The sequence below is a fragment of the Mustela lutreola genome, chromosome 11 (assembly GCF_030435805.1).
Source record: "Mustela lutreola isolate mMusLut2 chromosome 11, mMusLut2.pri, whole genome shotgun sequence".
Classification (NCBI taxonomy): Eukaryota; Metazoa; Chordata; class Mammalia; order Carnivora; family Mustelidae; genus Mustela; species Mustela lutreola.
In genome coordinates, this window is record NC_081300.1 from 65,454,381 (window position 1) to 65,481,801 (window position 27,421).

At 52.0% G+C, this 27,421-nt stretch overlaps 1 protein-coding gene across 1 annotated transcript in view; it reads right to left on the reverse strand.

Moving 5' to 3' along the window:
* The window catches only part of BCR (BCR activator of RhoGEF and GTPase), a 121,435-nt gene extending 95,923 nt beyond the window's left edge, over window positions 1-25,512 (reverse strand). The window contains exon 1 of the mRNA XM_059140602.1: window positions 24,069-25,512. Coding sequence (XP_058996585.1) covers window positions 24,069-25,377 — 1,309 coding nt within the window. The 5' untranslated portion in view covers window positions 25,378-25,512. The remainder of the gene's footprint in view (window positions 1-24,068) is intronic.
* Between the last annotated feature and the right edge of the window lie 1,909 nt (window positions 25,513-27,421).

A 27,421-nucleotide genomic window follows, 5' to 3' on the forward strand; every position in this document is an offset into this window, starting at 1 on the left:
TCTCTCGTCTGTTCCCTATACTGAGATCTAAAATGTCATTTCAAAAGAAGGGCTCTGTTCCTGAAACAAAACCAAAACATTTGAAAAAAATCACTGCTTGGAAATGCACACTCTGGGTTTTTCCAACTCTGATGAAAAAAAGGCAGCTTCTCATCTTCCACTTTGATCCCTTAAAGAAAAAAAACACAATCAAACCCAAACGTCCAGCCAGCTGATGAACCAGCCAACATCCTCTCCTGCTAGCTGTCATACAGCAACAATGGTCACAACAACACAATGAGGAGCGCTAGAGGCAAGCCACCAGCTGGGCTAAGTGCTTTTCTTGCATGCATCACCTCACCGAATCTTCACGGCAAGTCCCCGAGCAGATGACTACTGATTCCTGTTTTACAGATGAAGAAAAGTCACCATCCTTCATCAATTCTCAGACATGCATTTTCCAGAAGTTTCAAAGTGGGATCATACAATCGTCTCTGGCTCTTAAAACAACTGAAGTGTTGCCTTCCTTCTCGGCGGCCCATCAGCTAAATGGGGCACCTCACTGAGGGAGTGTCCAAGGGAATGAAACGCCCCACCCTTCCAGCAATGGAGATGGATCGCCGAGCCGTTCCTCACGCTGCCAAGTCTTCTGCAGACAAGACCCTGATTTATGACCAAGTAATTCATTCCTCTGTCCGGATAATACTCGGAACTGGGTGTGCAGTTTGCACCTGCCACATCTCTTGGTCAGAGAGCAGGTGCATCTGTTTTCCTCTTCAAATGAGGAAACACACCAAAGTGCGAAGTTATAAACACCCTGTCTGTCAGATTCAGAGTGGGCGGTCCCGGAGGTTATGGCGTGTGTTGGGAGATGCCATGCTCACACTCCTGGTGTGTGCAAGTCTACAGTGCTATCCAGCCCCAGAAGCCCCCTGCATTCCCAGAACAGGAACTGTGCCCCTGACGGCCCCACCCCCCACAGAGCTCCATGGGGCGTATTTCAGGCCCATGGGCTTACGTACCTATGCAGTGACAACTCTGGGAAGTCCCAGAATCCAGTGTACTGCTTGCTAAGGCCCTGGGGTCCTAGGCAATGGGTGTCCCTGTAGACTCCAGATATCACGGAGGTTCCCAGGGACATGTGTCAGAAGTTATGGGTCCAAGGACTATGGGTGGTGAAGGGTTCGACTGTGGTCACAGCCCACCCTGCACAGAACCAGCACATCTGCCAATACTATGCAGAGTCAGTCCTCAGTCCACAGCCTGGATTCCAGGCCATGGGTGATCATCATGGCCATATGCCAGGGCAACTGTTCTCCTGCCCCCAGCCCCCTTCCCGTGGCCTGGCCAATCTGGCAACAAACGTGACAAAGGGGAACTCAGCTGCTGGACTCACAGCGGGGACAGGCACACAGGAAAGCTACAGGCCCTTCTCAAAGGCTGAAGGTTACGACCTCCCATCCACGTGCTACCTCTGGGATCTAAGCCCAAAGGGAGGCTGAGGAGAAGAGAAGTGGAAACCTGGGTTATCAAAAGGGGAGCCAGAAGCCTAGACAGAGGATTGTTCCCTGGTACCCTGAGGGGAGCAGCCTCAAACCAGGCCAGAAAGGCCAGGTTCAGGAGGAGCCAGGAACACAAGGAGGGGAGCAGCTCCTCACCACCCACCCACCCTCCAGTATACAACATGACCTGGAAGATGGGACTTCCAAAGAAACCTTTAAAAAAGGACAGTGTCCACCAAAAGCCCTATATTGTATAATCTCATTTGCATGCACTGCCCAGAAAAGGCAAATCCACAGAGACAGCAAGCAGATTAGGGTGTCCTGGACTAAGGGGAGAAGGATAAGGAGAGACCACTGGGTAGGAGGTTTCTTTTGGAGGGGACAAAGAGGTTCTGGGACCAGACAGAGGTGGTGGTTGCATCACTCAAACCCGTGAACATACTAAAAGCCACTGAATGGTACACTTGGAATGGGTATACTGTACGGTATGTGAGCTCTACCTTAATAATGCTGTTTGAATGGAACAGAAAGGAAAAGAACTTCGTTGACCTGCCCATGTGAAAAAATACTCCTCGTTAATAAAACAAAATGAGGGGCACCTGGGTGGCTCAGTGGGTTAAAGCCTCTGCCTTTCGCTCAGGTCATGATCCCAGGGTCCTGGGATCGAGCCCCGCGGCGGGCTCTCTGCTCAGCAGGGAGCATGCTTCCTCCTCTCTCTCTGCCTACTTGTGATCTCTGTCAAATAAATAAATAAAATCTTTAAAAAAATAAATAAAACAACAACAACAAAATGAAATCAGCTATCAATACACACAACTCAGATGAATCGCCACTGCACCAAGTGACAGAAGACATACCCAAAAGGCTACACTCTGTAGGATTCCATTTATAGGACACTTAGGAAAAGGCAAGGCCACATGGAAAGAATGCACATCGGTGTTTGCCGGTGGCTGCAGGTGGAAGAGACGCCTCCAAAGGACGTGGGTGATGAACGTTCTAGGGTACTGGACTTTCCTGTGGGTGACAGCTCTTTCCGGGATGACAGCACTTTTTGGAGTGATAGAGCTTTTTGGAGTGATGGATTTGTGTTTCTTGATTGTCAAGGTGGCTACACAACTCTGTCATCACTCACAGAAGAGCACGCCAAAAAGAAGGGCATTCACTGTCTACAAACTGCATTTCAACACACACATGCACAAAACAACTGGCATCAGCGTTTTTTTCCATCTCTGGTATTTAAAAAAAAAAAAAAAAAGAACCGATAATTTACAAGATACATACTTTTTCTTCTTACTCTTGACTCAAAATTTTGTTTTCCTAACATGCACAAAAATTCCTGTAACTGGAAATCCGTTAAAAGAGGAAAGGGAATTGACTGAAAAACAATGCGGTGAAGAGAAAAATCTGTAACTCTGCCTGGTAACTTACTGCCATAATCATCCCGCAATGTACACAAATGTTAAATCGTTACATTACACACCTAGAACTAATACAGTGTTACATGCCTATGATAGCTCAGTAAAAATACATACATAAACCAAACAGCTAAAAGAGAGGCAAATAAATGCAAAAATCTGATGTCGAAAAAAGACCCGCTGGATCTGCAGACCCAGGTTCACACCAGCATTATTTAGAACAGCCCATGGTGGAGGCAACAGAAGCATTCCCCATGGACGAATCCATCAAGTAATGTCGCACTTCTCTCCCACAGAATACTACTCAGCCTTCAAAAAGAAGGACGTTCAGATACATGCTCTAATGTGAATGAGCCTTGAAAACATTCTGCTAAGTGCAATAAGCCAGTCATAGCAGGACAAGTGCTGTAGGATTCCACTGACAAGCGGTACCTCCAGTGGTCAGGTTCACAGGGACAGAAAGTAGAACACGGTGGTGGCCAGGCATTGGGAGGAGCTCGGATGGGGTGGGGAGTTAGTGTTTAACCGGGACAGAGTTTCAGCTTGGGATGATAAAAACAGGTATAGAAAGGGATGGTGGTGGCTGCCTAACACTGTGAACAACTTCATGGTAATTGGTCATTTATCACAATTAAGCTGACAGACAAATTGCAAGGACTCTTTCCTACGTTGTAAGCAAGCATGCTTGCTCTGGGCCAGGGAGGATCCTTCAACCAGCCCCAGGCACAGGCCCAGGAGGAAGGATGCTGAAACACCAAGTGCAGCTTCTCTCTGCTGTTCCAGCCCGAGATTCTCCCACCCACCAAGAAGGCCTCATAGAGGTTTCTGGATAGCCCACGCCATCCTTGTGCGGAGCCAAGCGAAGCATAGAATTGCACAAACACTGAAGCTCAAGAGTGTCTGTTTTGCACACAGACACAAAATACCACACTGTCTGGGCTGGTGCTACCCCAAAGGAGGCTGTGAGCCAAGAAGCCACAACAAAGGTGAGCGCAGGCAGGTGCACCAGCCTCAGTCAGAACGGGGCTGCCTGCTGCCCAGGCTGGGAGGACTTCTGTCCACAAAGTACTCAGAAACCCACAGAGGCCTGAGCATACCAAGGGGGGAAACTAAGCAAGGCCGGTGGCTGCCAGGACAGCTCTCACACCTGACACTCACCCCTTCTCCAGGTAAATGCCACCAGGGGCTTTCTCTGGACCAAAGCAGCACACCAGACTGCCCTCCCTCATGGCCAGTCAGTCCCCTTGTCCCAATGCCGTGCTCCAGCCATCCCGAGCCTCACGGAACAATGTGGCAAGCCGCGCCGTCCCACTCCTCCCTGCCTCTGTGCACGGGTCTGTCTCTGCCCTGGAGTGCCTTCCATCTCCCCCACCCCTGCAAGAGCCTAACATACTCCTTTCCATTTGGATCCATTCAAGACCCGACTAAAGGGCCACCCTCTCCCAGATGCCTTCCTTAGGCTAACCCACTAGAGTTAGCCCCTTTTTGGTGCCCAGCTGGTATTGAGCTCCATCACATTATCCATCTAAAGGCTTCTTGAAGTCAAGGACTATGTCAAGACCTAAGCACAGGGCTTGGACCCTGTGTAGCAGGTGCACACAAACCTCAGATGAACACACGGACAGAGGGATGGTTGAAGGACGGATAGCTGGGTGATGGGTGGATGGACAGATGATGGATAGATGGATGTCTGGAAGGGCAGATGATAAATGGATGATGGATGGTGACTGTCTGTGTCCTCCTAAAACCCATATGTTGTAACCCAATCCCCAGTGTGATGGTATTATAAGGCGGGGCCTTCAGAAGGTGATTTGGTCACTAGGGCTGAAAGTGCCAATGAACACTAATGACTGGGATTAGGACCTTTATAAAAGAGACCCCAGGGAACTTCCTCATCCCTTTCACCATTGGAGGACAGCAAGAAGACAGCCCTCTATAAGCCAGGAAGAAGGCCCTCACAAGACACCAAATCTGGGGGTGATGAGATTTTGGATTTTCAGCCTCCAGAACTGTGAAAAACAGATTTCTGCTGTTTATAAACCACCCAGTCTACGGCACTCTGGTACGGCAGCCCAAATGGACTAAGGCAGATGGCTGGCTGGCTGGCTGATGGATTGATGAAGGGACGATGGATGGGGTGGCTAACGCACAGCTCCTGCTTTCTCTGGAACATCTGCTACTAGGAAACACATGAGCAAGTCTACTCACACACATTTGGGGCTTGAGGAAGATTCAGGATTCAGAGACCCCGTTGTCTCAATGTAGAGGGTTTCCTTTACAGTTTGGTCAATAAATGATGATTTTCTGAGAATCTTTTGTTATGGAAATTTTCGGACACAAACAAAAACGGAGAGCAAAGTACCATGAAGGTCATGTCCCACCACCTGGCTTCGGCCTTGTTTTGGGGGATGAACACCCAGGTCTGGAAAGCAGTCGGGAACTGTGAACCAGGCCATCATTTCCCATCCCAGCTCTGCCCCCTCAGGTGACTTGCTGGAGGGAAGAGCCCTTGGGGGGGCGGCAGAGTGACCCCACCAGCCTCCCAGGTTCCATGAGGAACATTAAGGAGGGCTCCTGAACATGGGAAACAACCACACAGGGCTCTGTCATCTTATTTCACAACCACCAGGAATTAGGAGGCAGTTTATTGTAGGACAGGGGTCAGCAAACTCCAACCCGTGAGCAAAAAGCAGCCCATCACTGCCTGTTTTTGTGTGATGTGGGATCTGAGAATGGTTTTCATATTTTTAAATGATGACACTTTAAACGTTTATATGAGGACCTACTTAATACCCAGGACTGCAGAGCAAAGAGCAAAGGCTCAGATAACCACCTGTGGTTCAAATCCAGGTGCTGCCTTGGAAACCTCTTACCATTCTAAGCTCCTGCTGTCTGAGCACGGATACTGCAGGCACCACCTAGCTCCCTGAAGGGTGGAGTGAGGCTCAGATCCTGGAAGGCACTTGGGATTCCATTACAAAGAGCAAAGCCAAACCCAAATGCAAAGTTCCAGTAAAGAGGGGGGATCCTCTCTCTCCTGCCAGACTGCCCAAGAGGGAACACTCGCACACTCTGGGGGTCCTAGGGAAAGTGCAGAAGAGAGCTGAGCCGGCAAAAGAGAAAGTTCTTTAGGAAAGTACAGACTTCCATGGAGGCATCCACGCCCCACTGGAGTGCAGACAGTCAACAGAGTCTCCTTTCTGTCCTTGAGCCCTCCCGACTGACCAACCCAACTCCAGAACTGGCTAGCTCCGACACAGTCCCTGCTCCACTGGCAAGGAGAATGCTCAGCAAAGGATGGCAGGGGCCAGACAGAGAGCTTCCCCTGCAGGCAGCAAGGCTTGGACTCTGATTTCAGGTGGGGCTTACACCAGGCAACAGGCCGCTGGAGGACCAGTCATCTGTGATGAAGGGAAACAATGGCCTCAAGGTACCAATGTCCCCACACCTTGGTTTGGAGATGCACGCAGGCAACAGCCACACACGTGAGTCCTGCTCATTTCGGTGCTGGCCTTAGCACAAGCCTTCCTGACTATGCAGAGCTGTGCTCTGTCTGGCAAGACACCAGCTGGCATGACCAGGCCTCCCCCTGCCAGCCACCTGCCTGGATACCATCACCTCCGCCCAGGCAGACACCCTCTACATTGCCCTCACCCCCTCCCACTTCGGTCTGGCCTTGCTCTGCATTTCAGCATGTTGCCCAGGTGACACCAGCAGAGCCTTTGAGCACCTGCTCCCAGCCCAAGGGCTGGCCAGTGGGCGGCAAGAAAAAATGACAAATCAGCCCTCAAAAAAGCATCACAGTTTCCATTTAAACTTGCACACAGAACCAAATCCACCCCCTGGCTGGCTCGCCATAGGCTCCCTGGACCCCAGTCACTGCAGGCAAGCCAGACCCAGTGGGGTCTTACAGAATGACTGCTTCAGGACCCTGCCAAAAAGGTTTCCCTGCCAGCCAAGTGTGGCCACGCAAGCTCCTCTCCCTCCCATAAAATCCCTTTTCTACCATGGCATTCGGCTTCCTTGGAGCCTCCATTAAAGCCAGGCAAGAACTCCGTGGGCCAGAATTAACTGGACAACGCTATCTAGCAGGCCTAATCCATGGCCGGGATACATGGAAGAGAAGCTGAAATGCTTTTCCAGTTCAGTTACAAGCAGCCCAGGGTAGCAATAAACTAGCAAGTCTCATGACAAACAAGGGGATGGGGAGTTCTTTCCCTACCAAGAGTCACTGAGCTGACAAAGAACTAAGTGTCATATAGCCCGTGACCTTGGGAAGCTTCCCAAACGAAAGACTGGACAGGTGTGGCTCCTGCTCAGGGCCTCTCCCAATTCCAGGCTCACAGGACTGGTTATTTCTGGGGAACATCAAGGAACATCAAGTCATGAGGGGACCCAGTTTAGGACAGATGCCTCCTAAACCAAACCTTAACCTCAGATCCTGCTTCTCTAGACAAAAACCCCAGATCACAATTTCGGATTTGACTGAGGCAAGCTTCTCCCTGCCCCAAGCTCCCCCTCCCCCTGCTGCCCCTCTCCCCTTCCCCTTGCCTCAGGAGAAGGCTGCCTTTTTTCTTTTTTCTTTTCGTTTCTTTTTTTTTTTTAAATCTCCTGAAGGAACCACTTTACTGAAGTCCTACAAAAGGAAAGGCGCAAGAGAGAGGTCCAAAGAGAGCAAAGGATTAACTATAAAACCAAGAGTAAACTGGAACATTTCCCGAAGGTAACTGGGCAGAAGACATCAAGGGTCTTCACACCATCCACACCTCTGACTCGGTAAATCCCCTGAGAGGCCCACCCTCGAAGAAGGAGGCAGAAATGCAAATGGAAACCCACAGAAGATGTTCACTGACTGTAATGCCACTGAACTATACACTTGAAATGCGGTATACACAAACAATGGGTATTATTCAGCCTTAGAATAGAAGGAAATTCTGACACATGCTATGACATGGGGAGCCTTTAGGCTCAAAGAAATGAGCAATGAAACTATATGAGTCCACTCACTGACTCCCTAGAAGAGTCAGATTCATAGAGATGGGAAGTGGAATGGGGGCTGCCAGGAGCTAGGGGAGGGGGGCTGGGAGGTTACTGCTTCACGGGATGAAGAGTTCTGGAAATAGACGGTGCTGAGGGCTGCCCAACAGTGTAAAGGTAATTAATGCCACTGACCTGGACACTAAAAAATGTTTGAAATGATAAATTTTGTTACGTATATTTTATCACAACTTAAAAATATTAATGCAATATGCCAAAAACCATTGAATGGTAAAATTTATTTTTTTTAAGGTATTTATTTAAGTTGTCTCTACCCCCAACAAGGGACTCGAACTCATGACCTCAAGTTCAGGAGTCGCACAGTCTTCTGACTGAGCCAGCCGGATGCCCCAAATGGTACACTTTAAATGGGCGAATTGTATGGCATGTGAACTATGTTTCAGTAAAAATTTTCCTAAAAAAAAAAAAAAAAAAGATGCTCACTGTGGCACCTGGCTGGCTCAGTCAGTGGATCATATAGCTCTTGATCTCACGGTCGTGGGTTCAAGCCCCATATTGGGTGTAGAGAGTATCTTTCTTTAAAGATGCTCACTGAAATATTGCAGTTACCAACTACACTCAGTAAATAATACTGTTTTGCTTTGCTTTAGTGAGAGACAGTGTGTGTGAGAGTCGGGGCAGGGGGAGAGGGAGAGAAAGGAAGAGAGAAACTTTTTTTTTTTTTTTTTAAAGGTTTTATTTATTTATTTGACAGAGAGAAATCACAAGTAGATAGAGAGGCAGGCAGAGAGAGAGAGAGGGAAGCAGGCTCTCTGCTGAGCAGAGAGCCCGATGCGGGACTCGATCCCAGGACTCTGAGATCATGACCTGAGCCGAAGGCAGCGGCTTAACCCACTGAGCCACCCAGGCGCCCAGAAGAGAGAAACTTTTAAGCAGACTCCACACCTACAAAACCCAGCTCAATCTCACAAACTTGAGATCATAACCTAAGCCAAAACTAAGAATCGGACACTTAACTGACTGAACCACCCAGACTGCCCCCTTAGTAAATACTTCAAAATGTCCAACAAAACTAATTAAACTTAAACCAGTTAAACTGTAACTCTATCACAAAGTAACAATATGGTCCTTCAAAATGTTTACAGACTATTAAGTAAAAAAGAAAAGGCTCTCCCTAACCTACAAGGGGAAGACACCCAACTAATGCAGCAGGATCTCAGCTACATAAGATTTTATCATCAAGGGGCGCCTGGGTGGCTCAGTGGGTTAAGTCTCTGCCTTTGGTCAGGTCATGGTCTCAGGGTCCTGGGATCGAGCCCTGCATCGGGCTCTCTGCTCAGCAGAGAGCCTGCTTCCCCCTCTCTCTCTGTCTGCCTCTCTGCCTACTTGTGATCTCTCTGTCAACTAAATAAATAAAATCTTTAAGAAAAAAAATTATCATCAAGTCAGGAAGAAAAGAAAATCTCCATTAACACTGAGCCGAAGCCTGTCTCCCTGAACAGGTCAGGCTTCCAGGTCTGATCTAAAAGCAACCCATGCCCTCTTCCACCTGTTAACCATTTAAAACACAGAACAAGCACTTGTGGATTCCCAGAGCATGGTTCTCAACCCTCGCTGCAGAGGGAATCACGCACAGAGCTTTTCCAGAAACCCAAGCTGGTTTAGCGGAAGAAATCAAACAGCCATGTGTGAAGTGCTTAGGAAGGGGGTGGCCTCTGAGAGCTGAGAACAGCTGACAGCCAGCAAGAAAATGGGACCTAATTCCCACAACCACAAGGACCTGGATTTTTGCCAATAAGCTGAAACTGGAGGAGACACAGAGCCCGCAAATGGGAAGGACAGGAGCCCAGGCCCTGGGCAACACTTGGATTGCAACCTTGGGAGACCCCGAGCAGAGGACCCAGCTAAGCCACGCCCTGACTGCTGACCCATAGACACTATGAGTTTTCAAAACAAGAAGAACCTCCGGAGTGACCCGCCATGGACATGTGTGTGGGGCTGTTTTAGCCATAGCAGAGGCAGTCTGTGTGGGCAGCTGGGGTGGAGACCTACTTCTTTCATTCTCTGCCAGGCCAAATACCCCCATTTCCCGTAACCACTCTGCTGGCAGCCTCCAGGCTTAGCTGCACCAAGCAGAAAGTATGGCTATGGCATTCCAAGGTCTGCACACTTCCATGAATATCAGGGAAAAACTTGGCCTCCTAGACGTCATGTGCTATGCCTGCTGACCCTTAAAAGGTTTTCAGTCGAATGCAAACCCCCAGACCTTTTCCAAGTAAACCACAGCCAGGCCCAGGCTTTCAAAAACCCTCTGAATCTTCAAAACAAAACAGCTCTGAGAGGGAACAGCCAAGGACAGTCCACGGATCCTGCCCTATTGCTCCTGCCTGGTCTGTGCACCCTGGAGCCTGAAAGTCAGGCCAGCAGGGGTGTCTGAGCACATACCGTGATGCCTGCAGGTCCTGCCTCGGCCTTTGATGTCCAAGGTCGGTTGTATTTCTGCTCCTGTCCAGTCATGCCGAACTCAGAATTCAATAAACATAAGTGACCCTCCTCTCCTTAGGAATGGCTCCCATTAATTCACATACTTGAGGGAGCCAGGGAGAAAGGAGAAAGACATAAGGAGACATCCTTATTCCGTTCTCTCAGATGTACCCTCCCACACTCCCGGGCTGCACCCCTGCTTATTGCTCCCCGGTAGCCAACCGTGCCAATTTTGCACCTGCAGCAAGGGAAGCAGGCCCCTTGCTGGCTTTCTGGAGGCCGGGCTGTCCAGCCCAATGCAGCAGACATTTCCTGAGCGGCTGGAGCAAAATGCCTCCCCCAGACAGCCAGCAGGCCGGGCCTCAGCCCATTAACCTTCCTGGACTTCCTTGCCAGAGTTTCTGGAACCTGAGACTGCAGACTAAGCAGGGATAAATAAGCAACCACAGAGCTCATGGGGCCAGAGAAGCCGGGAGATGACAAAGGAATGTTTGGGACCAAGTCTCTGACGCTTCCTCACACGCCCCTTTCTGGAGCCATGGGCATTCTTTTCTAGACCCGCACGGGTCTACTTCTGGAGACTCACACCCCTTTCTAGAGCACCTCTCTACCCCTCCACACACGCACCCCGAACAGCCCTTCTGGAGCCTTGCCTGCTCTTTCACAGAGGAGAATCTGCCGCCCAACTCATACCAGCTGGCCACTGAAGAAATTCCGCAGGAGAGGAAATTAGTTAGACTTAGTTAATAATCACAACCCGGACTTCTTAGGGCCAAATTCTAACCGTGGCTCACCAGCTGCTTTCGGGGGCAAGGGTGGGCCCATCTGACTGCTCCATGACAAGACCCTGTTCCACAAGGGCCTCCCTACTGAGCATTCACACACGTGGGTCTTAGATCCCAGACCATTACCATGACTCACCGGGGCCCCTAAGCCACAGGCTCCGCATCTGATAGTCCACTAGCACAGGGCTCATCACTGCATTCCTCTCCAGCCACACTTGGCCACCAGCCACAGGGACATGACCCACATGGCCACTGTCCCATTCCCCCCAGTGCCAGACACATGGCGGACCTCCCTATTCCCTCTCAGACCAGCTAAGGGGCCCCAACTCCCGCTCTCCCAAACGAGCCTTCTGGCCTTACAGCCCTCTTCACCTCTGCCCCCTCAAGATCTTCTCACTCCTCACTCACCTCCCTAACCCCCTGTGTCCCTGGGTGAGCCAGGCCAAGGCCAATGTCTCTGAAGCACCATCCCATGCACACAAGGCCCCGGCACCTGAAAGCCACATCACCCCTGGTCACTGTTCAGCAGTAACCCGATCACTCCTTTGCTGGGACCGCTAACCTCCCCACTGACCCCTCCACACACACACCTTGATTACCTCCTTGGAGCTTCTATTTGGACCCTGGGACCAAGCAAGCCCATGGGTACACACTCAGAGAGCTCTCACAAACTCCGATCCTAAACCCCTGACTCTTTCACCTTTCTGCAACATGAACTCCCCCCATCACACCTCCCCTCTCTCTCATGAGGCCCCCAAACATGCAAACCTCAGGCCTGCTCAAGCCTTCTTCTCTCTCCACACGCCTGCTGGGATGTCAGTCGTCCTGGTCTTGTCCTGCCTGGCCCTTCTTCCTAAAGGTCTGCAGCCTGCTGCTCCCACTCTACCAGGCTGCCAACCCCCAGACTCTACCAGGCTCGCCTCTGTTCTCTTCTGTCGCCTCCTCCCCCGTCTGCTTGCTCTCGTCCTCTCCATCCTCCCCCCAGCCCCCCTCATTCCCAAGACAACAACTCCAGGGGCCCCAACTCCCACCAGACCATCTTGGACACTCCTGCCAAATGCTTCCCCTGAGGCAAAGCTCCAAAGGCATCCCTTCCCCTCCCAACAACCTTCTACCTGCCCCATTCCCCTTCGAGAAAGCACTACTCAGCTTGTTTTCCCGGACCTGTCCAGCATGACCTGACCCTCCTATATCCACCCTCACCTCCCCTGTTGCTCACATTTTACATAAATTCTCCAACCAAGCAGGCTCTGCTGTTTCCTAGCATGGTGATTACTTCCCAGTCTCTAAGCTCTTGCCACTCTCCTTTCCACCTAGAACCATCCTCCTAGCCCTCTTCCCCAAGGACACGGGACAGAGGACATGGGGCCTTCCCGCCCGTGCGCCCTATGCCCCACTTTCTCCACAGAAGCCTGAGACCTTTCTCACATCACGGTATTTCAAGTGCCTGCTTGTCCCTGCTCCAACCCTGGTCTGCAGGCCCCTCATACCCCGGCTAAGGGTTGAGTCTGAACCAATCTTCCTATTTCCTAGAACAGGGGAGGGACAAACCCTCCTGAAGAACAGTGTTTCCCTGCCACCTTTGCCTCTTAAAAAATCAAATGCTCACCATTACTGAACTCTGCACATAGTGGACAAGACAGTACATTTCACGTTATGTGTCATTTTTTTCCACAATTAAAAAAAAAAGGCAGGGGCGCATGAGTGGCTCAGTGGGTTAAGCCTCAGCCTTCATTCAGCTCAGGTCATGATCTCAGGGTCCTGGGATGGAGCCCCACATTGGGCTCTCGGCTCAGCAGGGAGCCTGCTTCCCCCGCCCCTCTCTGTCTGCCTCTCTGACTACTTGTGATCTTTGTCAAATAAATAATTAAAATCTTTAAAAAAAATACATTTCTAGTAACAATCCCATACCTCCAAATATGAATATAGACACATTCACCTATGTTCCCACAGGAAAGCAGAAAGCTTTCAGAAATCAACATTCATGAAAGAATCACATTTTCTGGTCTAGGGTCTAAGACTTAGGCAAACACAAATACCATTTTTGCACACGACGGCTGGCATGCACCCACCCCCTCACCTCCCCCAAGAGAGTGAATGTACTATGCTGAGCATCAGCCCAAGATAATTTACAAGTCAGGCCACTGGGACTTCCAGCCGACTGGAGGATGGTCAAGTCCACTGTGGCGACCACCTCTCTTTGGAGGAGACCAAGCATTGCTAGTCCAGCCTTTGCATTCCCCTGCCTTGCATCAGAGCCGCTCCGTGACACCAGGCAGGGTCACAAGACAAAGATCCCCCTAACTATTCAAGTACAGAAGAAGTCCAAACAAGCGGATGGTCTTTAGTCTTTCACCTAAAACCTCAGCCATGAGGGTCCCCGCTACTTGTCCACAGGGGCCCCTATCAGAGAAAAATGCAAAACTCGGCAAATGCAGCAGATGCCCAGCACACTGGCTGCTCTTCTCCCTTGAGCGGAGGCCTCAGTCAGCTCAGTCCCTGGGGGGACTTGCTGTCTGTCCAGCCACCACCCAGGCCTGGCACCAAAAGGCTTAAGGAAGAAACTGAAAACATTGTGCTCTGTGAAACAAACCAGACACAAAAAGACAAGTGCTGTATGAGTCCACATATATGACATCCTGGAGTAGAATACTTTCTGAATGATGGGTGCCAGGGTTTGGGGGTTGGAGGGGGTGGGAAGCTGTTGTTTAATGGGGACAGAGTTTCAGCCTGAGATGATGAGAAAATCTGAAGATGGATGGCAGTGATTATTGAACAGTGTGAAAGTGCTCAATGCCAATGAACTGGACACTTAATGGTTTAAATGATACATTGTATGTTCTAGTATTTCACCACAGTAAAAGGGGGGGGGCACCTAGGGGAAGACCACAATCTTCAAGGTCTGTGAATGGAAAATGCTGCCTCTGAACAAGCAGGTTCCTGATTGACAGACTATGACATGGAGCCTCAGGCTGAGGTTGAATCAAGTTCTGGTGAGGCCAGCCAACTCTTAGCCACAGCTTGGCTTCTGGCATCCCATTCCCCCAGGGCGCTCCCCCAAGGAAAAGGAGGCTCCACCCATCCCTCCAGAACCTCCACACACAGGCCTCTCAGGCCTCAAGGTCTGACCGGGACCCCCATGAGCCAGTAGAGTGTGCCCAGGCAGTAGTAAGGGCCTGGCCAGCCAGGTACCAAAACACCTTCTGGAATATTATTTGGCTACCAAAAAGAAGGAGGTGTTGATGCATGCTGCAACAGAGATGAACCCTGATACCTTATTCTAAGTGAAAGGAGCCAGATAAAAAGGCCACATGTTATACAATTCCATTCATGTGAAATGTCCAGAAAAGGCAAATCTAGGGATGCCAGGGGGGCTCAGTTGGTTAAGCATCCAACTCCTGGTTTTGGCTCAGGTCATAGTCCCAGGGTTGTGACATCTCTGAGCCCTGAGTCCGGCTCTGTGCTCAGTGGGGAGTCTGCCTGAGATTCTCTCTCTCTCGGCTCTCTCTCTCTCTCTCTCTAAATAAACAATAAAATAAAATATTTTAAAAAAAAATAAAATAAAGGCAAATCTACAGAAAGTAGACTACTGGATGCCAGAGGCTGTGGCAGAGAGGGGGTCATGGTACCTGATGGGAGCAGTCTCCTTTTGAGGTGATGAAAAATTTTTCTAAAATTAGACAGTGGTGATGCTTGCGTAATCCTATGACTATGCTAAAAAACACTAAATTGTACACTTTAAATGAGTGAATTCTGTGGTGTGAATTCTACCTCAGCCATTTTTTAAAAAGACTTTAAGTGCAGAGTCCCATGCAGGGGTTGATCTCACGACCCTGAGACCATGACCTGAGCCGAAATCACAAGTTGCTCAACCAGCGGAGCCACCCAGGCACCCCTCTACCTCAGTCATTTAAGAACCAGCCCCACAAGGTGGGAATGCAGCTCCTGGTTTCCAGGGGGTCAGTGAGGGAAACCAGACACCCACCTGCCCACCATCCCAGGCACCAGATGGGATGGAAACCAGATGGGATGAAGATGCCCCCAGGTCTTCAAGCAAAAGACTTTCTGGAGCTCTCAAAAGGAGCATGTCCCCAGTCATGCTGCAGGTCTGATGGCCCCAGCCTCTCAGGGAGGGGGTGAGGTGTAGCTGGGGAACATCGTGGGCCACCTGATTCCCCTGACACTCTGGGGAAACCTCTTCCCCATGCCCCATTGCTCACCCTGGGGGCCAGCTCCTCACCCCGCCCACCTGCCCCAGGAGTTGCGCCCACCCCCCAACCTCAGAGGCACCCTGCTGGGGCCATGCCCAGCTCTCCAATATCCTCCCCAACTATATACACCAGGCAACGCCCTCTGGTCTGTAAAGCCTTAGGAAATCTGCAGACAGAGCCTGTATATGCCAAAGCATTGGTAATTTCCAGAGCTTCCCATCTTCCTCCCTTTTTTCCTATTAAAATAAGAAAGTCTGCAGTTTTTATTTCCTCTCTTGAGGCTTTACAATCACTAGAAGTGAGAGTGATGTGGTTCTAAGCCTTCCCTCCACAAACTTGACAGGGTGGGGGGGACTCTAGGAGAAAAATCAAGAGGTCTCACTTTTCCTCCAGTCTCTAGCTTTGAGGCCCCCCAAAGTCACAAGGCCTTGCAATGGGGAACACTGCAAAGGGAACTCATTCTATCCACCATGGGGGTAGATATGTCCCAGGAAGGAGGGCTCAGCAACATGGGTGTGCAGTCCCAGGCTCTCTGGGCTGATAGAACCTCACACCTGGGGCCTTGAGGCAGAAAAATACATGCTGCCTACTGCATATGCAAGAACTCCACTCAACCCCAGAGGACACACTATGAGAAGGAACAGAGGGGGCCCACGGCCACGGCAGACCCCTGGGACCCCTGGAGCTCATACTGGGCACTCTTGCTGAACCAAGTGGGTAAAATGGCCTGCCCCTCCTGAATTATGCATTTCTCCTTTAGAATCTCTTGCTAAGTGGTGTGCAATCAACCAGCATTAGATGCCTGAGGGGGCAACTCCATAAGACCAGACGGGGGCCAGACCCCTGGAGACCATCCACTCTGTGCACTCAAGTTCTCTCAGAGCCTTCAAAGGAGGGGTTCATGGTCTTCAGGCCGCAGAATCAATGCCCTGCACAGGACCACACCCTGGGTCTATCTTTATCGTCTGCATTCTTGCCCCAAACTAGGCTGACGTATGTTGCCTCTAGATTACTTCTAGAATATCCACTTTGTCACTTACAAGGAGATGTGCGTAAATATTGCTCCTGCTCTACTGGCATTCCAACTAATCCCAGCAGCATACGTTAAAAGGAATAGGTCAGGCCATTAAAGTGTGGTGAATCTTCAAAGGCTCTTCTTAAACCAAAAGAGGCAATTCGAGTGAAGGATCCCCCTTGGACTGCTCCATCCCTGACTGCAGCAGCAAGTCTTTCTCCCTCTTCTTCCAAGGTCCCCTGGAGCCTCCTGGCCAGCCAGAATTCCTTCCTCGTGCTCCCTGGGCCACGTACTGACCCTCCGTGCATGTGGCCAGCCGTCTCTGTCCCATCCTCCCAGCTGGGCCTTGTCACTCTGCACCTCCTGGAACCTGCTCCCAGCAGAGCATCCTCCGGCCTCCCCCCTCAGCTCTTGACCACTGGGTGGAAAAGGCAGGCAGATGAGCAGCGTCCTCCAACGTATTTGTCCTCTTGGTCCCCTGCTGATACCTTCCTGGACCTGCCCAGAGGCTGGGACCGGATGATGCCTATCACAACACTAAGGTTTATGTGGCTGTCTCCCCAGCAGACCGAAAATGACCTGCTGGGAAGCCTGTCTCCTGACACTCCGCACCATTCCTGTCTGAAACGTGTTTGCTGAACGTCCCTCCACCTACTGGGGGAGGAGACTCTGTGAAACTCTGTGCCCACACTCCTGTGACCGGCATCACTCTATGGTCTGAGGAGAAAGGCCAGCACTAGCCCCTCCACCAACTGCTTGACCTTGGGCGGGCGTGTCTGTCTCACACCCCCTCAGACCCAGTCAGCTGATGGCATATAATTAAGTTAATGATCTTGCTCCAGCCATGTCATAAGAATGTTTCAAGGGCACATGAACCAGTCTCCACCCAAGTTGTAGTTACCACACAAGTGGGGCCTCAGTCTTCGGCAGCAGCACACCTCAGCAGCAGGCGCAGCTCTGAACCCGCCAGCCATATCTCCCTTGGGCACCAGCAGCCATCCCTGTGCACAGTCATTTTGCAAGGTCACCATTTGCAAGTGCTAGAAGCCAAGACAGCTAATTAGCAGGCCCCCATCTGAGGACTCGGGAAAGCTCACTAAGGTTGAGCCTGGGAAGACCAAGGCTCGGCAAAGAAGGAAAAACAATCTTCAGATAATTTCCTTCCTGGGCAAATGGTATCACTGGGACCCCGAAAATCTGATGTTGATTATCTGATGGGGTTGGGGGAAGCAGGATTAAAAAGAACCAGAGAAGGGTCTGAGCAAACAGAGACCCCAGAAATGGGGTCTCATCCTGTCTTTGATGCACAAACATCCACAATACCCAAGACATGGGCAGACTGACATGTGCTCAGGACACCACTCCTCACACACGGTTAAGAGCCTAGAGTGAAGCACATCCTAAGACACCGAGGAAGGCAGGATCCTGTCTTAAGGCGCTCACTTCCCTGGAGAAGGAAGCCAGTCAGACACAGGATTAACAGGAAATCGCTGCAAAAATACAGTGAAAGGAAGATACATAGGGAAGATGCCAGGACATCATAAAGGTTTTATTTCTGTGTGTTAGTTTTTATTTTACTTTTTTTCTTTTTCTTTTTTTAAGATTTTATTTATTTAACAGACAGAGATCACAAGTAGGCGGAGAGGTAGACAGAGAGAGAGGAGGAAGCAGGTTCCCTGCTGAGCAGAGAGCCCGATGTGGGGCTCGATCCCAGGACCCTGGGATCATGACCTGAGCTGAAGGCAGAGGCTTTAACCCACTGAGCCACCCAGGCGCCCCTATTTTACTTTTTTTCTTAATTAAACAAATTATTATTATTATTATTATTATTATTTTGGTGCGCGTGTTGTTAGTTTAAAGACAAGGCCCTTTGGAGATTAGCCTCTCCACAAATCCATGAATAAAGGCAAGAGAGAACTTCCACAGAGATGAGGCCTGGCACACAGTAGATACTCAATAAACACTGCTGGGTGACTGAATGGGGAGAGGTGGTTGCCTTGCTAACAGAAAAGTAGGTAAAGATGAAAGATATGGGAAGCACCATATTCCTAACCTAGAATTTTAAAGGGAAAAAAAAAAAAAATCAAAGAATCGAAGAAAAGAATCCTAGCAATGACAGGGTCCAACCGCTAACTTCTTCAGCAAGGTGAGAGGTATGGTAACCATGAAGCAGGAAGACACAGTCCTCCTGATGCCAGGCTTTGTTTTCTTGGCTCCGCGAGGCTGCTGTAGCACCAAACAACACATCCCTCAAGTACTTCCTAAAACATGGCAGGTGAGGCCAGCACAAGCACCATCTCTCTCTGTCACAGCAGCCTTTTCGCTGCTGCACAATGAGGGACTCAATGAGTGTTGTGGGCTTAACTGTATCCCCCCGCCTCTGATCCATATGCTGAAGCCCCAATCACCAAGTACCTCAAAACATGACTGTATTTGGAGATGGCAGGGTCTTTAAGGAGGTGATAAAGTTAAAATGCGGTCATTATGGTAGGCCCTAACTCAATATGCCCTATGTCCTTATAAAAGGAGGACATCTTGGACAGACAGACACGAGGGGAGCAGGAGCACAGAGGGATGACCATGGAAAGAGGCAATGGGGGAGGAGGGGACAAGCTGAGAGGCATCTGCAAGTCAAGCCAAGGAGAGAGGCCTCCGAGGAAACCAACCCTGCCGACATCTTGATCTTGGACTACTAGCCTCTACAAACAAAGGAAAAATAAATTCCTATTATTTAAATCACTCAATCTGTTGTGTTTTGTCATAGCAGCCCTAGCAAACTAATACCCGGGGCCACTTCAAAACGTGGGTGTGAAAGCCAAGAAAGTAGCACCATGACTAACAGGTGTTTTCCTAAACATACCTATTAAGGACCAGAAATGGGAATTAAGGCTGAGAACACTGCTCCTGGCAACTTCAAAACCCTACTTGAGTGAAATCAACCAGACACGGAAGGACAGCTATTATGTGACTCCACTGACAAGAGGCACCTAGGATAAGCCAACTCACAGGGACAGAGAGAAGAGCAGTGGATGCCAGGGACTGAGGTAGAGGGAAGATAAGTTAGCACTGAGTTCAGTTTCCGAAGACGAAAAAGTTCCAGCCATGGACGGTGGTGATGGTTGCATAATCATGTCAATGTACTCAATGACACTGAATTATAAACTTAACAACAATTAAAATGACACATCTGGTTATGTATGTTATACCCCAATAAAGAAACACACACCTATCATGTTACGTAAGTAACATTTTAACTTAATTTACTTCATTGTTCTCAAAGCAAAACAATAAACAAAAAACAAAAATCTCCAAAACAAAATCCTACGTCATAGTATCCTAGTCAAGGTGAGGGACCCTAGTGGGACTATAATTTAATTAATTAAACTCACCGCCACTACCTCCTGAACCTTGATCTAAAAGGCAGCCGTGGAGGTGCCTGGGTGGCTCAATCAGTTAAGCACCTGACTCTTGGTTTTGGCCTGGGTCATGATATCGAGCCCTCTGTCAGGCTCTGCACTCAACTGGGAGTCTACTTGACATTCTCTCTCTCCCTCGGCCCCTCCCCCCACTCATGCACCTGTGCTCTCTCTCCAAAACAAATAAATAGATCTAAAAAAAACCCCAAAACCCGGGGCAGCTGCATCAAAACTCAGGCCTATTGTTTGACAACCTGAGTACACCTGAAAATGCCTATCCATTCACTGTGAATGAGGAAGCCCCCCAAACCACAATAGTCAGCTGGGCCTCAAGCATTGCCATGTCTTCTCCTGACTGGACCAAGAATATGGCTCACACGAATGCTTTGTCCTAGTGAGGGCCGCAGTCACATAAACAGGCCCACAGGACTCACAGTCAAGGAGGGCAGGTGGCTACTGAAGCCAGAAGCAACAAATGAGGTAAAAGGGAGGAATGGGGAAGGCACATTGTCCTGGACCCACACAAAGCAACAGCACTCCCAGCTAGCTCCTTCCTTAGTGAAGGGTTCCAGAATATTTCATTCTGTTCCCCAAACAAGGATTCCATTCTGGAATCAGAAAACCCTCGTAAAATTTGAACTAGAGTCCACTTCCACCCTGTTGATGACTTAATGGATTCAGACTCCACCTGGTTGGTTCTGTCCACCCTACATCTGTTCATGAGAGGAGACTATAGTCAGTTCAAAGAGGACCACAGGGTCTGATTTAAAGAGATGATGATCAAGCCAGTGCAAGGCCTAAGTGACCTTTTCCTGGCCCAGAATTATTCAGTCTAACTGGTGGCCAGTCCATTCAATCACCCAAGGGAGAAACAAAGCACTAATCATTCTGGTGACTACACACTGGCGGAATTTAAAGACCAAATTAAAGTGCTTAACAGAGATGTGAAAACACAGGGCAGCAACTCGTATGAGAGCCCATAAAGTAACACAGGATCTGGGGTCCGGTCTCATGACTGATACTTGGAAAGGGACCGAGGGACAGCTGGGACACTGAGCGTTCCATTCAAGAATTCCTCAGACCTGTAGGGCACCTGGCTGGCTCAGTCAGTGGAGCACAGGACTCTTGATCTCGGGACTGTAGGTTCGAGGCCCATCATCCTGCCTTCAAAACATGCAGAGCCTGTGCTACCATGTGGCTAACCTTGGGGAGATGCTGCTAAGTGAAATAAGCCAGATACAGAGAGACAGATCCTCTGTCTCTGTCTCTGTTTAAACAGATGACTCTGTTTACAAGAGGTACTAAGAGTAGTCAAATTAGGAAACAGCACAGTGGCAGTTTTCAGGAACTCAAGGAGAGGAAATGGAAAGCTGCTGTTCAGTGGGGACAGTTTCAGTTGAAGAGGAGGAAAAGAGTTCTGGATACGAGGGTGGCGATGGGCACACAAGGGTGTGAATGTACTTAATGCTACTGAGCTGCACATTAAAAATGGCTCAAATGGGTTAAAATGGTGAATTTTGTTACATATTTTTTATTACAATAAAGAAAAAAAAAAAAGCAGTTCAGAGCCACAGGGGCCTGACATGAGTGCCCCCTGAGCCTTTGCTCACACTGATCTCAGGGCACCAAGCTTCCCCCGCCTGCTGCCGCTGGACGTGTGCTGACAGGTAAGCCCTCTCTCCATCACAGCTGCCTCCGGAAGCTTCCCTGATCTCACTCCCTCTGAACACATAAGTGCTGTGTGTGTTCCTGTCTCCCATCAACAAGGAAGGTCTCAGATGGCAAGAACCACACTCCCCTTCTATGTAGTCCGCAATGTAGAAAGGGAAGGGCTAGTGCACAGCAGGGCTCATAGCTGATGGATCCTGAGTGTGCAGAGGGGAAGGACTCCTGGGCCAACCCAGTCAGGATTTTCAGGTGCAATGCAGGGCGATTCAGAGAGTACTCTCAGGTGGCCATATTCAGGAAGGAATGGATCTGCACTCCCATAGGGACTTGGAACCCCTGGAATCCCCGCTCTGCTACCTCCTGGTTTTGTCCTTACCTATGGTTGGGCAGACCCACCACGGGGTGATGGAAGAACCTGTGAGGGGCCCTGCATGAAGGCACGCTGCCACCATGCCTGGCACACAGAGGTCATTCCAGCTTCTTCCCTCCAATGCCAGGGGCCCTCAACTGAAATACACGAGAGCACCTCATCCAAAGAGATTCAGAAGCCATGAGAGCCGGGCCTCTGTGTCTGCTGCTGTGAAAAATTAGGGTGCTTACACTCCCTCCCACACTGTGGTTTTCCTTACTGTCCCTCTGCAGGGTACAGCCCTGGCCAGCAAGTCCCACGGCCCTCTAAAGAACATCAGGAAACATTCCACAAAGAGACAGATGGCTTTGCCAGCACAGGCTCCCTTCCTTCGCCTCTAGCCACAACGCTCAGAAGAGTGCTGAGTACAGAGCTGAAAACCAGTTTTTAAAACCTAACAGGAGAGAGAACAAGGGGCCTTGAGGACATTCAGAAAAAGATCCAGAAAATCCTAAGAGTGGGGTCCAAGTTGTAAAATTCACCCCTCGGCCACTTCCTGAGAGCTTACCCTGAGTTACACACAGATCCAGGGTCCCACGCCTGCAGCAGCTGTATGAGAGGCTGGATGGAGCTGCTGATGAGAAGGGAAGAGGGGCTGAAGGGCAACCTACCGGAACACATTTGATCTGACCAGCCCCCACTTCTGGAAACTCAGAATTCACCATCAGCAAGAGAATACCATTTCAGATTCTAGGTCTCCAGGAAAGGTCTCTCATTTTCTCTATTTTAATAATGCTCTTCCACATCGCAACACTGAGGGCCAGTTCAAGCTGGCTCACTCAGTCGACAGCTGGCCAGGCAAGGATGGTGCCCAGTGACCTCAGGGCAATCCTCCAGACCCCAGGGGAGCTAATATCCCTGTAAAGCAGGCTTCTAAATACTACAGCCTTCCACCCCCCAGCGAGGGACCTAAGGGATGCAGCTGGGTCAGGCCACAGGTCTGAGAAGCAAGCCATAGCCACCCCAAGCTGGAAATGTAAATCAGTAACTGGATGTCTCTAAAACACACACAAAAGACCACCAATCACAAAAAAGCCACTTGACAGAGCCAAAAATAGCCTTACTTGTTTCAAGAGGATTCTGACGATGGAAGCACATACAACTCCATCAGCAGAAAAAGAAAAATCAATGGAGCAGAAAACTGGATCAGCCCAAAAGGGACCAGGACTCCAAGAGTCCTCCCACAGCCTCACATCCAACCCCCGACCAGCCCATCCAAGCCCCACACCCACCCACCCTCTCCTTACTCCAATCTTACAAACCATGCCAGGACCCCAAAACCCATCTCCCCAGAAGTTCTATACACAACCTCACAGGTTTAATCTTAGGGCCAAGGGTCACACCATGGATTAGGAGGCCAAAATGAGCACCAGTGTACACTCATCCCTGGGAAGACAAGGAGGCAAGAGTGCCTGGAAGAATGAGAAAATGGAGCTGGGGTAAGAGGCACACAGGAGACTACGGGTGAGTAATGATGGGTATGCCTCCCATCAAAGCCAGGCAAATCAGAAAAGGTGTGGCTCTGCTTCAGCCCTGGATAAAATCTTCACCCCCGTGGATTTTCAGGGGCCCACTGAGTCAGAACTGCCTGTCACCTCCCTTCCTCCTAATTCTTATTTTCACCTGCTCTGACTTGCATTTGGGCTGCTGGTTAGCAAGCAAACCTGACACTTCTATGGCTTGGGAGCAGCTAGCAACATCTTAGCTTCCCCATTAGTGTCTTCCAGGACAGGCACAGTTGGGGCGGCGGGGAATTCCCGAGACACAGATCAATCCCCACTGAAAGTACCTGATCTAGAAGGCAGAGATGGCCCCCTCTTAATACTACCCCCACTGCCTAGATGGAGTGATCAAAGGGTGAGGAGATTACTGCCCAGGGCACCCTGGTCTCAACCCACAGAATCGTACAAGAAGCACACTGCTCTAGAACCAAAGGAACAGCCACCTACCATGCCCCTCCCAACCCAATCCCAGTCCAAACACTGGGAATCTGCATTCAGGAGGAAGTGGGGGATGGTCGTTTGTTCAGATGTAGGATCAGCAGGAATCCTTCCTGTTCACAACAGCACATGGACAGTCCAAAGAAATATCTACCTGTTTCTCCCCGGGTCATCGGACCCCTTTTCTTTTCAATGGTTTCCAGCCAGGGTGCAGGTGTGCCCACCCAAGCTGGTGGAGGTACCCACCTGCGTCTCCATGGAAGGTGCCATCTTGAGTCAGCCTGCCCGACAAGCTGTCCCCATCACTGGGCCAGATCTGCCCAGTCTTGCGAACACCTACGATGGTGGCCTCCGACACAATGACCTGGCCCTGCCGATGCCGCTTCTGGCACTGCGGGGTCGGGGGGCTGCTGCTGTCAAAGGACTGCTGCGAGTTCTGCGAGGGTGAACGGCTCTTGTCTCGAAACATACGGTAGGTGGTGGGGCTGGGGGACACGCGGCTGGACTGGCCCGAGGAGAAGTCCTCCTCACTGGAGGTGAGGTTCTCATTGGAGCTGCAGTCCGGGGTGTAGCCACCTCCGCTGTCCTCAAAGCTCCGAGGGGAGTAGGACCTGCGGGGCCAGGTAAGGCGCTTCTCCTGCTCCGAAGTGCTCTGGCTGCGCAGGAGGGGGCCCTTGCCCTCCCCTTCCACCATCATGCCCCCGACGTAGATGCTCTGGTAGGGCTGGTACTCCAGGGGCGGCCAAGGGGGCCTGCTGCCGCCATTGGCGTTGATCAGGTTGTCCTTCAGGAAGTGGGGGTTCAGCTCCGCGTCCTCGTAGTCGCCGTCGAGGCCGCAGTTGCTCTCTGATCGGCCCCGGTAAGAGGGCCTAGGTGCGTCCCCCAGGCCCGGTCCGGGGCCATGCTGGGACTTCTTACGTTCCATCTGCATTGCCTGGCTGCCTAGGGAGCTGATCCGGTCCGACACCTCTTTGTCGTTGACCTTCACCAGGCCGCGCTCGTGGTGAAACTCGACGTTCACGTAAAAGGGCTTCTCGGCGTCCGCCGCCCCGGGCTGGCCGTGGCCCTTGCGGATTCTCTCAAAGTTGGACCTGAGCGCCGCCACGCTGGTGGGTGGGCCCCGGTCTTCCCGGTCTGCGGCCACGGCGGCCCCTAGCCTGCGGGCGGCCGCGGGCCTGGCCTTGCTCGGGGAGCCCTCTCCGTCTGGCCGGGCCTCGGGCTCCTCGGCTGGCGGCGGGTCGGCGCCGTCTGCGGGCGCGGGCAGCGGGCGCTGCGCCGACGCGCGGGGCTCGGCCGCGCCGTCTGGGGGCTGCGCGGCGCGTCGGAAGCCCCAGCGTTGGCGGTCGTAGCTCTTCTTCTCCTTGGCCAGCAGCGTCTGCAGGTAGATCATGCGGAAGCGCTCCTGGTTCACCTCCTGCTCCATGCGCCGAATGGAGGCCTTGCAGCGCTCCAGCTCCTGCTCGATGTCGCCCACCGAGCGCAGCTCCATGCGCGGCGGCTCGGAGTCCGGGAACTGCGCCTTCCACGCCTCGGCGAAGCCCACCGGGTCCACCATGGCGCGGCCGTCCTCACCTGCGCCGCCCGTCTGCGCACGGGGCCCGCCTCAGCGGCGGAGAGACCACCTCTCCAGGCCCGGCCCGGGGCGCCGGGCGGCCCCCATGGCCCCGCGCGGCGGTGGCGATGGTGGCGGCAGCGGCCGCGGCCGGCGAACAATGCCCGCCCCCTCCCGGGCGGCAGGTGAGGCGGCGGGCTCGGCTCCCCCGGGCGGCGCGGGGCGCGGAGGAGGGCGCGCGCGAGGGGGGCGGGCGCGCGCGAGGGCGGGGGAAGGGCGCGGGGCTGCGCGCGTCGCTATTGTGTGCGGGGCTCCTCCGCGCGGCGCGGCGCGGGCGCTGCCCTCCCGTCGGCCCGGCGCCGCTAGCCCATGGCCGCCGCCCGCGCGCTCCTCTGGTTTCTGTCCCGCGCCACGTCCCGGCCGCCGCCGCCTCCCGGGCACAGCGATCTGCCCGGCCAGCTCTCGCCGCACTCCCGCCCGGCCCGCACTCGGCGCCGCAGGAAGGGGAGGGCCGGGGGGCGGTGGCCGCGGCGCGGCTGACGGAGCCGGGCGGGCCTCTTAAAGGGGCCGTGCAGAGGGCTCCGGGTGGGAGGGGGGTAGGGAGGTATGGGGGGAGGGGCCGCCGGGAGGCCGCGCCCCCACCCGGCCACTGCCCTCTCTCGGTTTCCGCGCCCTGGGAAACTCAGTCCCCCGCGGTGGCGAACCGCGCCGTCCGACGCGGAGGCCCTGGCGAGTTCTGCACTCCTGGAACAGGAACACCTGGATCCTCACGTCTCCACAACCCGGCAGCCGCTCTCCAGCGTCAGGGCTGAGAGCTCTAGGGGCCACCCGCCAGGACACGTCCGCGCACGGGAGCCGGGGAGGGGCGGGTGATCCAGGGAAGCAGGGAGGACCAGGTTGGGCCACCAGAGCCAGTAGCGACTGTGTGCCAAGGGCCCCCAGCGCTGTGGTCTTGGAGTGACTGATGCAACAGCTGCCACAGGGCATTGTCGCAGAGATAATTAACAGAAATTTCTCCCGCTGGTCACTGAACACCCACACTGCCCTCCCTGTGGTCCTGAGCTGTGTTTGTCCACTGGCCTCTCCTGAGCTTCAGAGGCCAGCCTAGTTTTTCCCGATTGCCTGACTCAGAACTTAGGTTTAGTCTCCCCCCCTAAGGCGGTGGCCAGTCTCCACCATAACCCTCAGGACTCAGTGGAAGACAGGACAGCCCAGAGCCGGCAGTAAAACAAAATCATGTCTTGTATCCAGGGAAGCCCAGAGATGGTAGGCACACAGCAGAAACGAAATACCCAAATGAAAATGCCCAAACCAGGCTGCTGGTTGAGGAAATAAGAAACAGGATTTGTCAGCCAAAGAACTGGGCCTGAGTCCTGACCACCTCTGCCTCTGTGCCTCAGTTTCCTTTGGCACTGAAATGAGAACAAGGATACCTGTCTCCAAGGGCTGTTGTCCTTGCATGGATGTAAGGGGTTATATGAACCCCCTCCCTGGGTCCAGTCACACCCAGAACAGATGCCCCAGCATCTAATCTAGAAGGAACAGAGCCCAGAGCTATCAGCCAGGCCAGCCTGGCTCTGGTTCAGGTCTTCCCCACTCCAGGTTTTGTGACCTGGACTCTTCCCTTTCCTGCTCTGATCCTCAGTTTTACCCTTTTATCTAAAATGTGAGTACCATCTTTAAAGCACCCAGCTGGAGCAGACATGAATCACATTATGATAAATGGCATGGGATGTTCCTCCCTTGATTGCGTGTTAAGGTTGGTGTTCTGAAAGGTTCCCTGGGAGGGTCACCGGAAAACTCTTGGGTCCCTGAGCCAGACACTTCCAGGCACAGCTCACTGCCGCCCTCTGCAGGCCTCTCCTCCCTCCTGAGGCCCGGTGTCGCCAGTATCCCAGCTCCTTTATGTTGCAGACCACCACCACCACCCCCCTTAAGGCAGGCAAGCCTACCCCACCCCACCCTTCAAAAACCTGTTTGGCAGGCAAAGAAACAGAATGAGTTGATGCCCTGACTTTGAGGGTGGACAGCTGAAGCTGGAATCCCA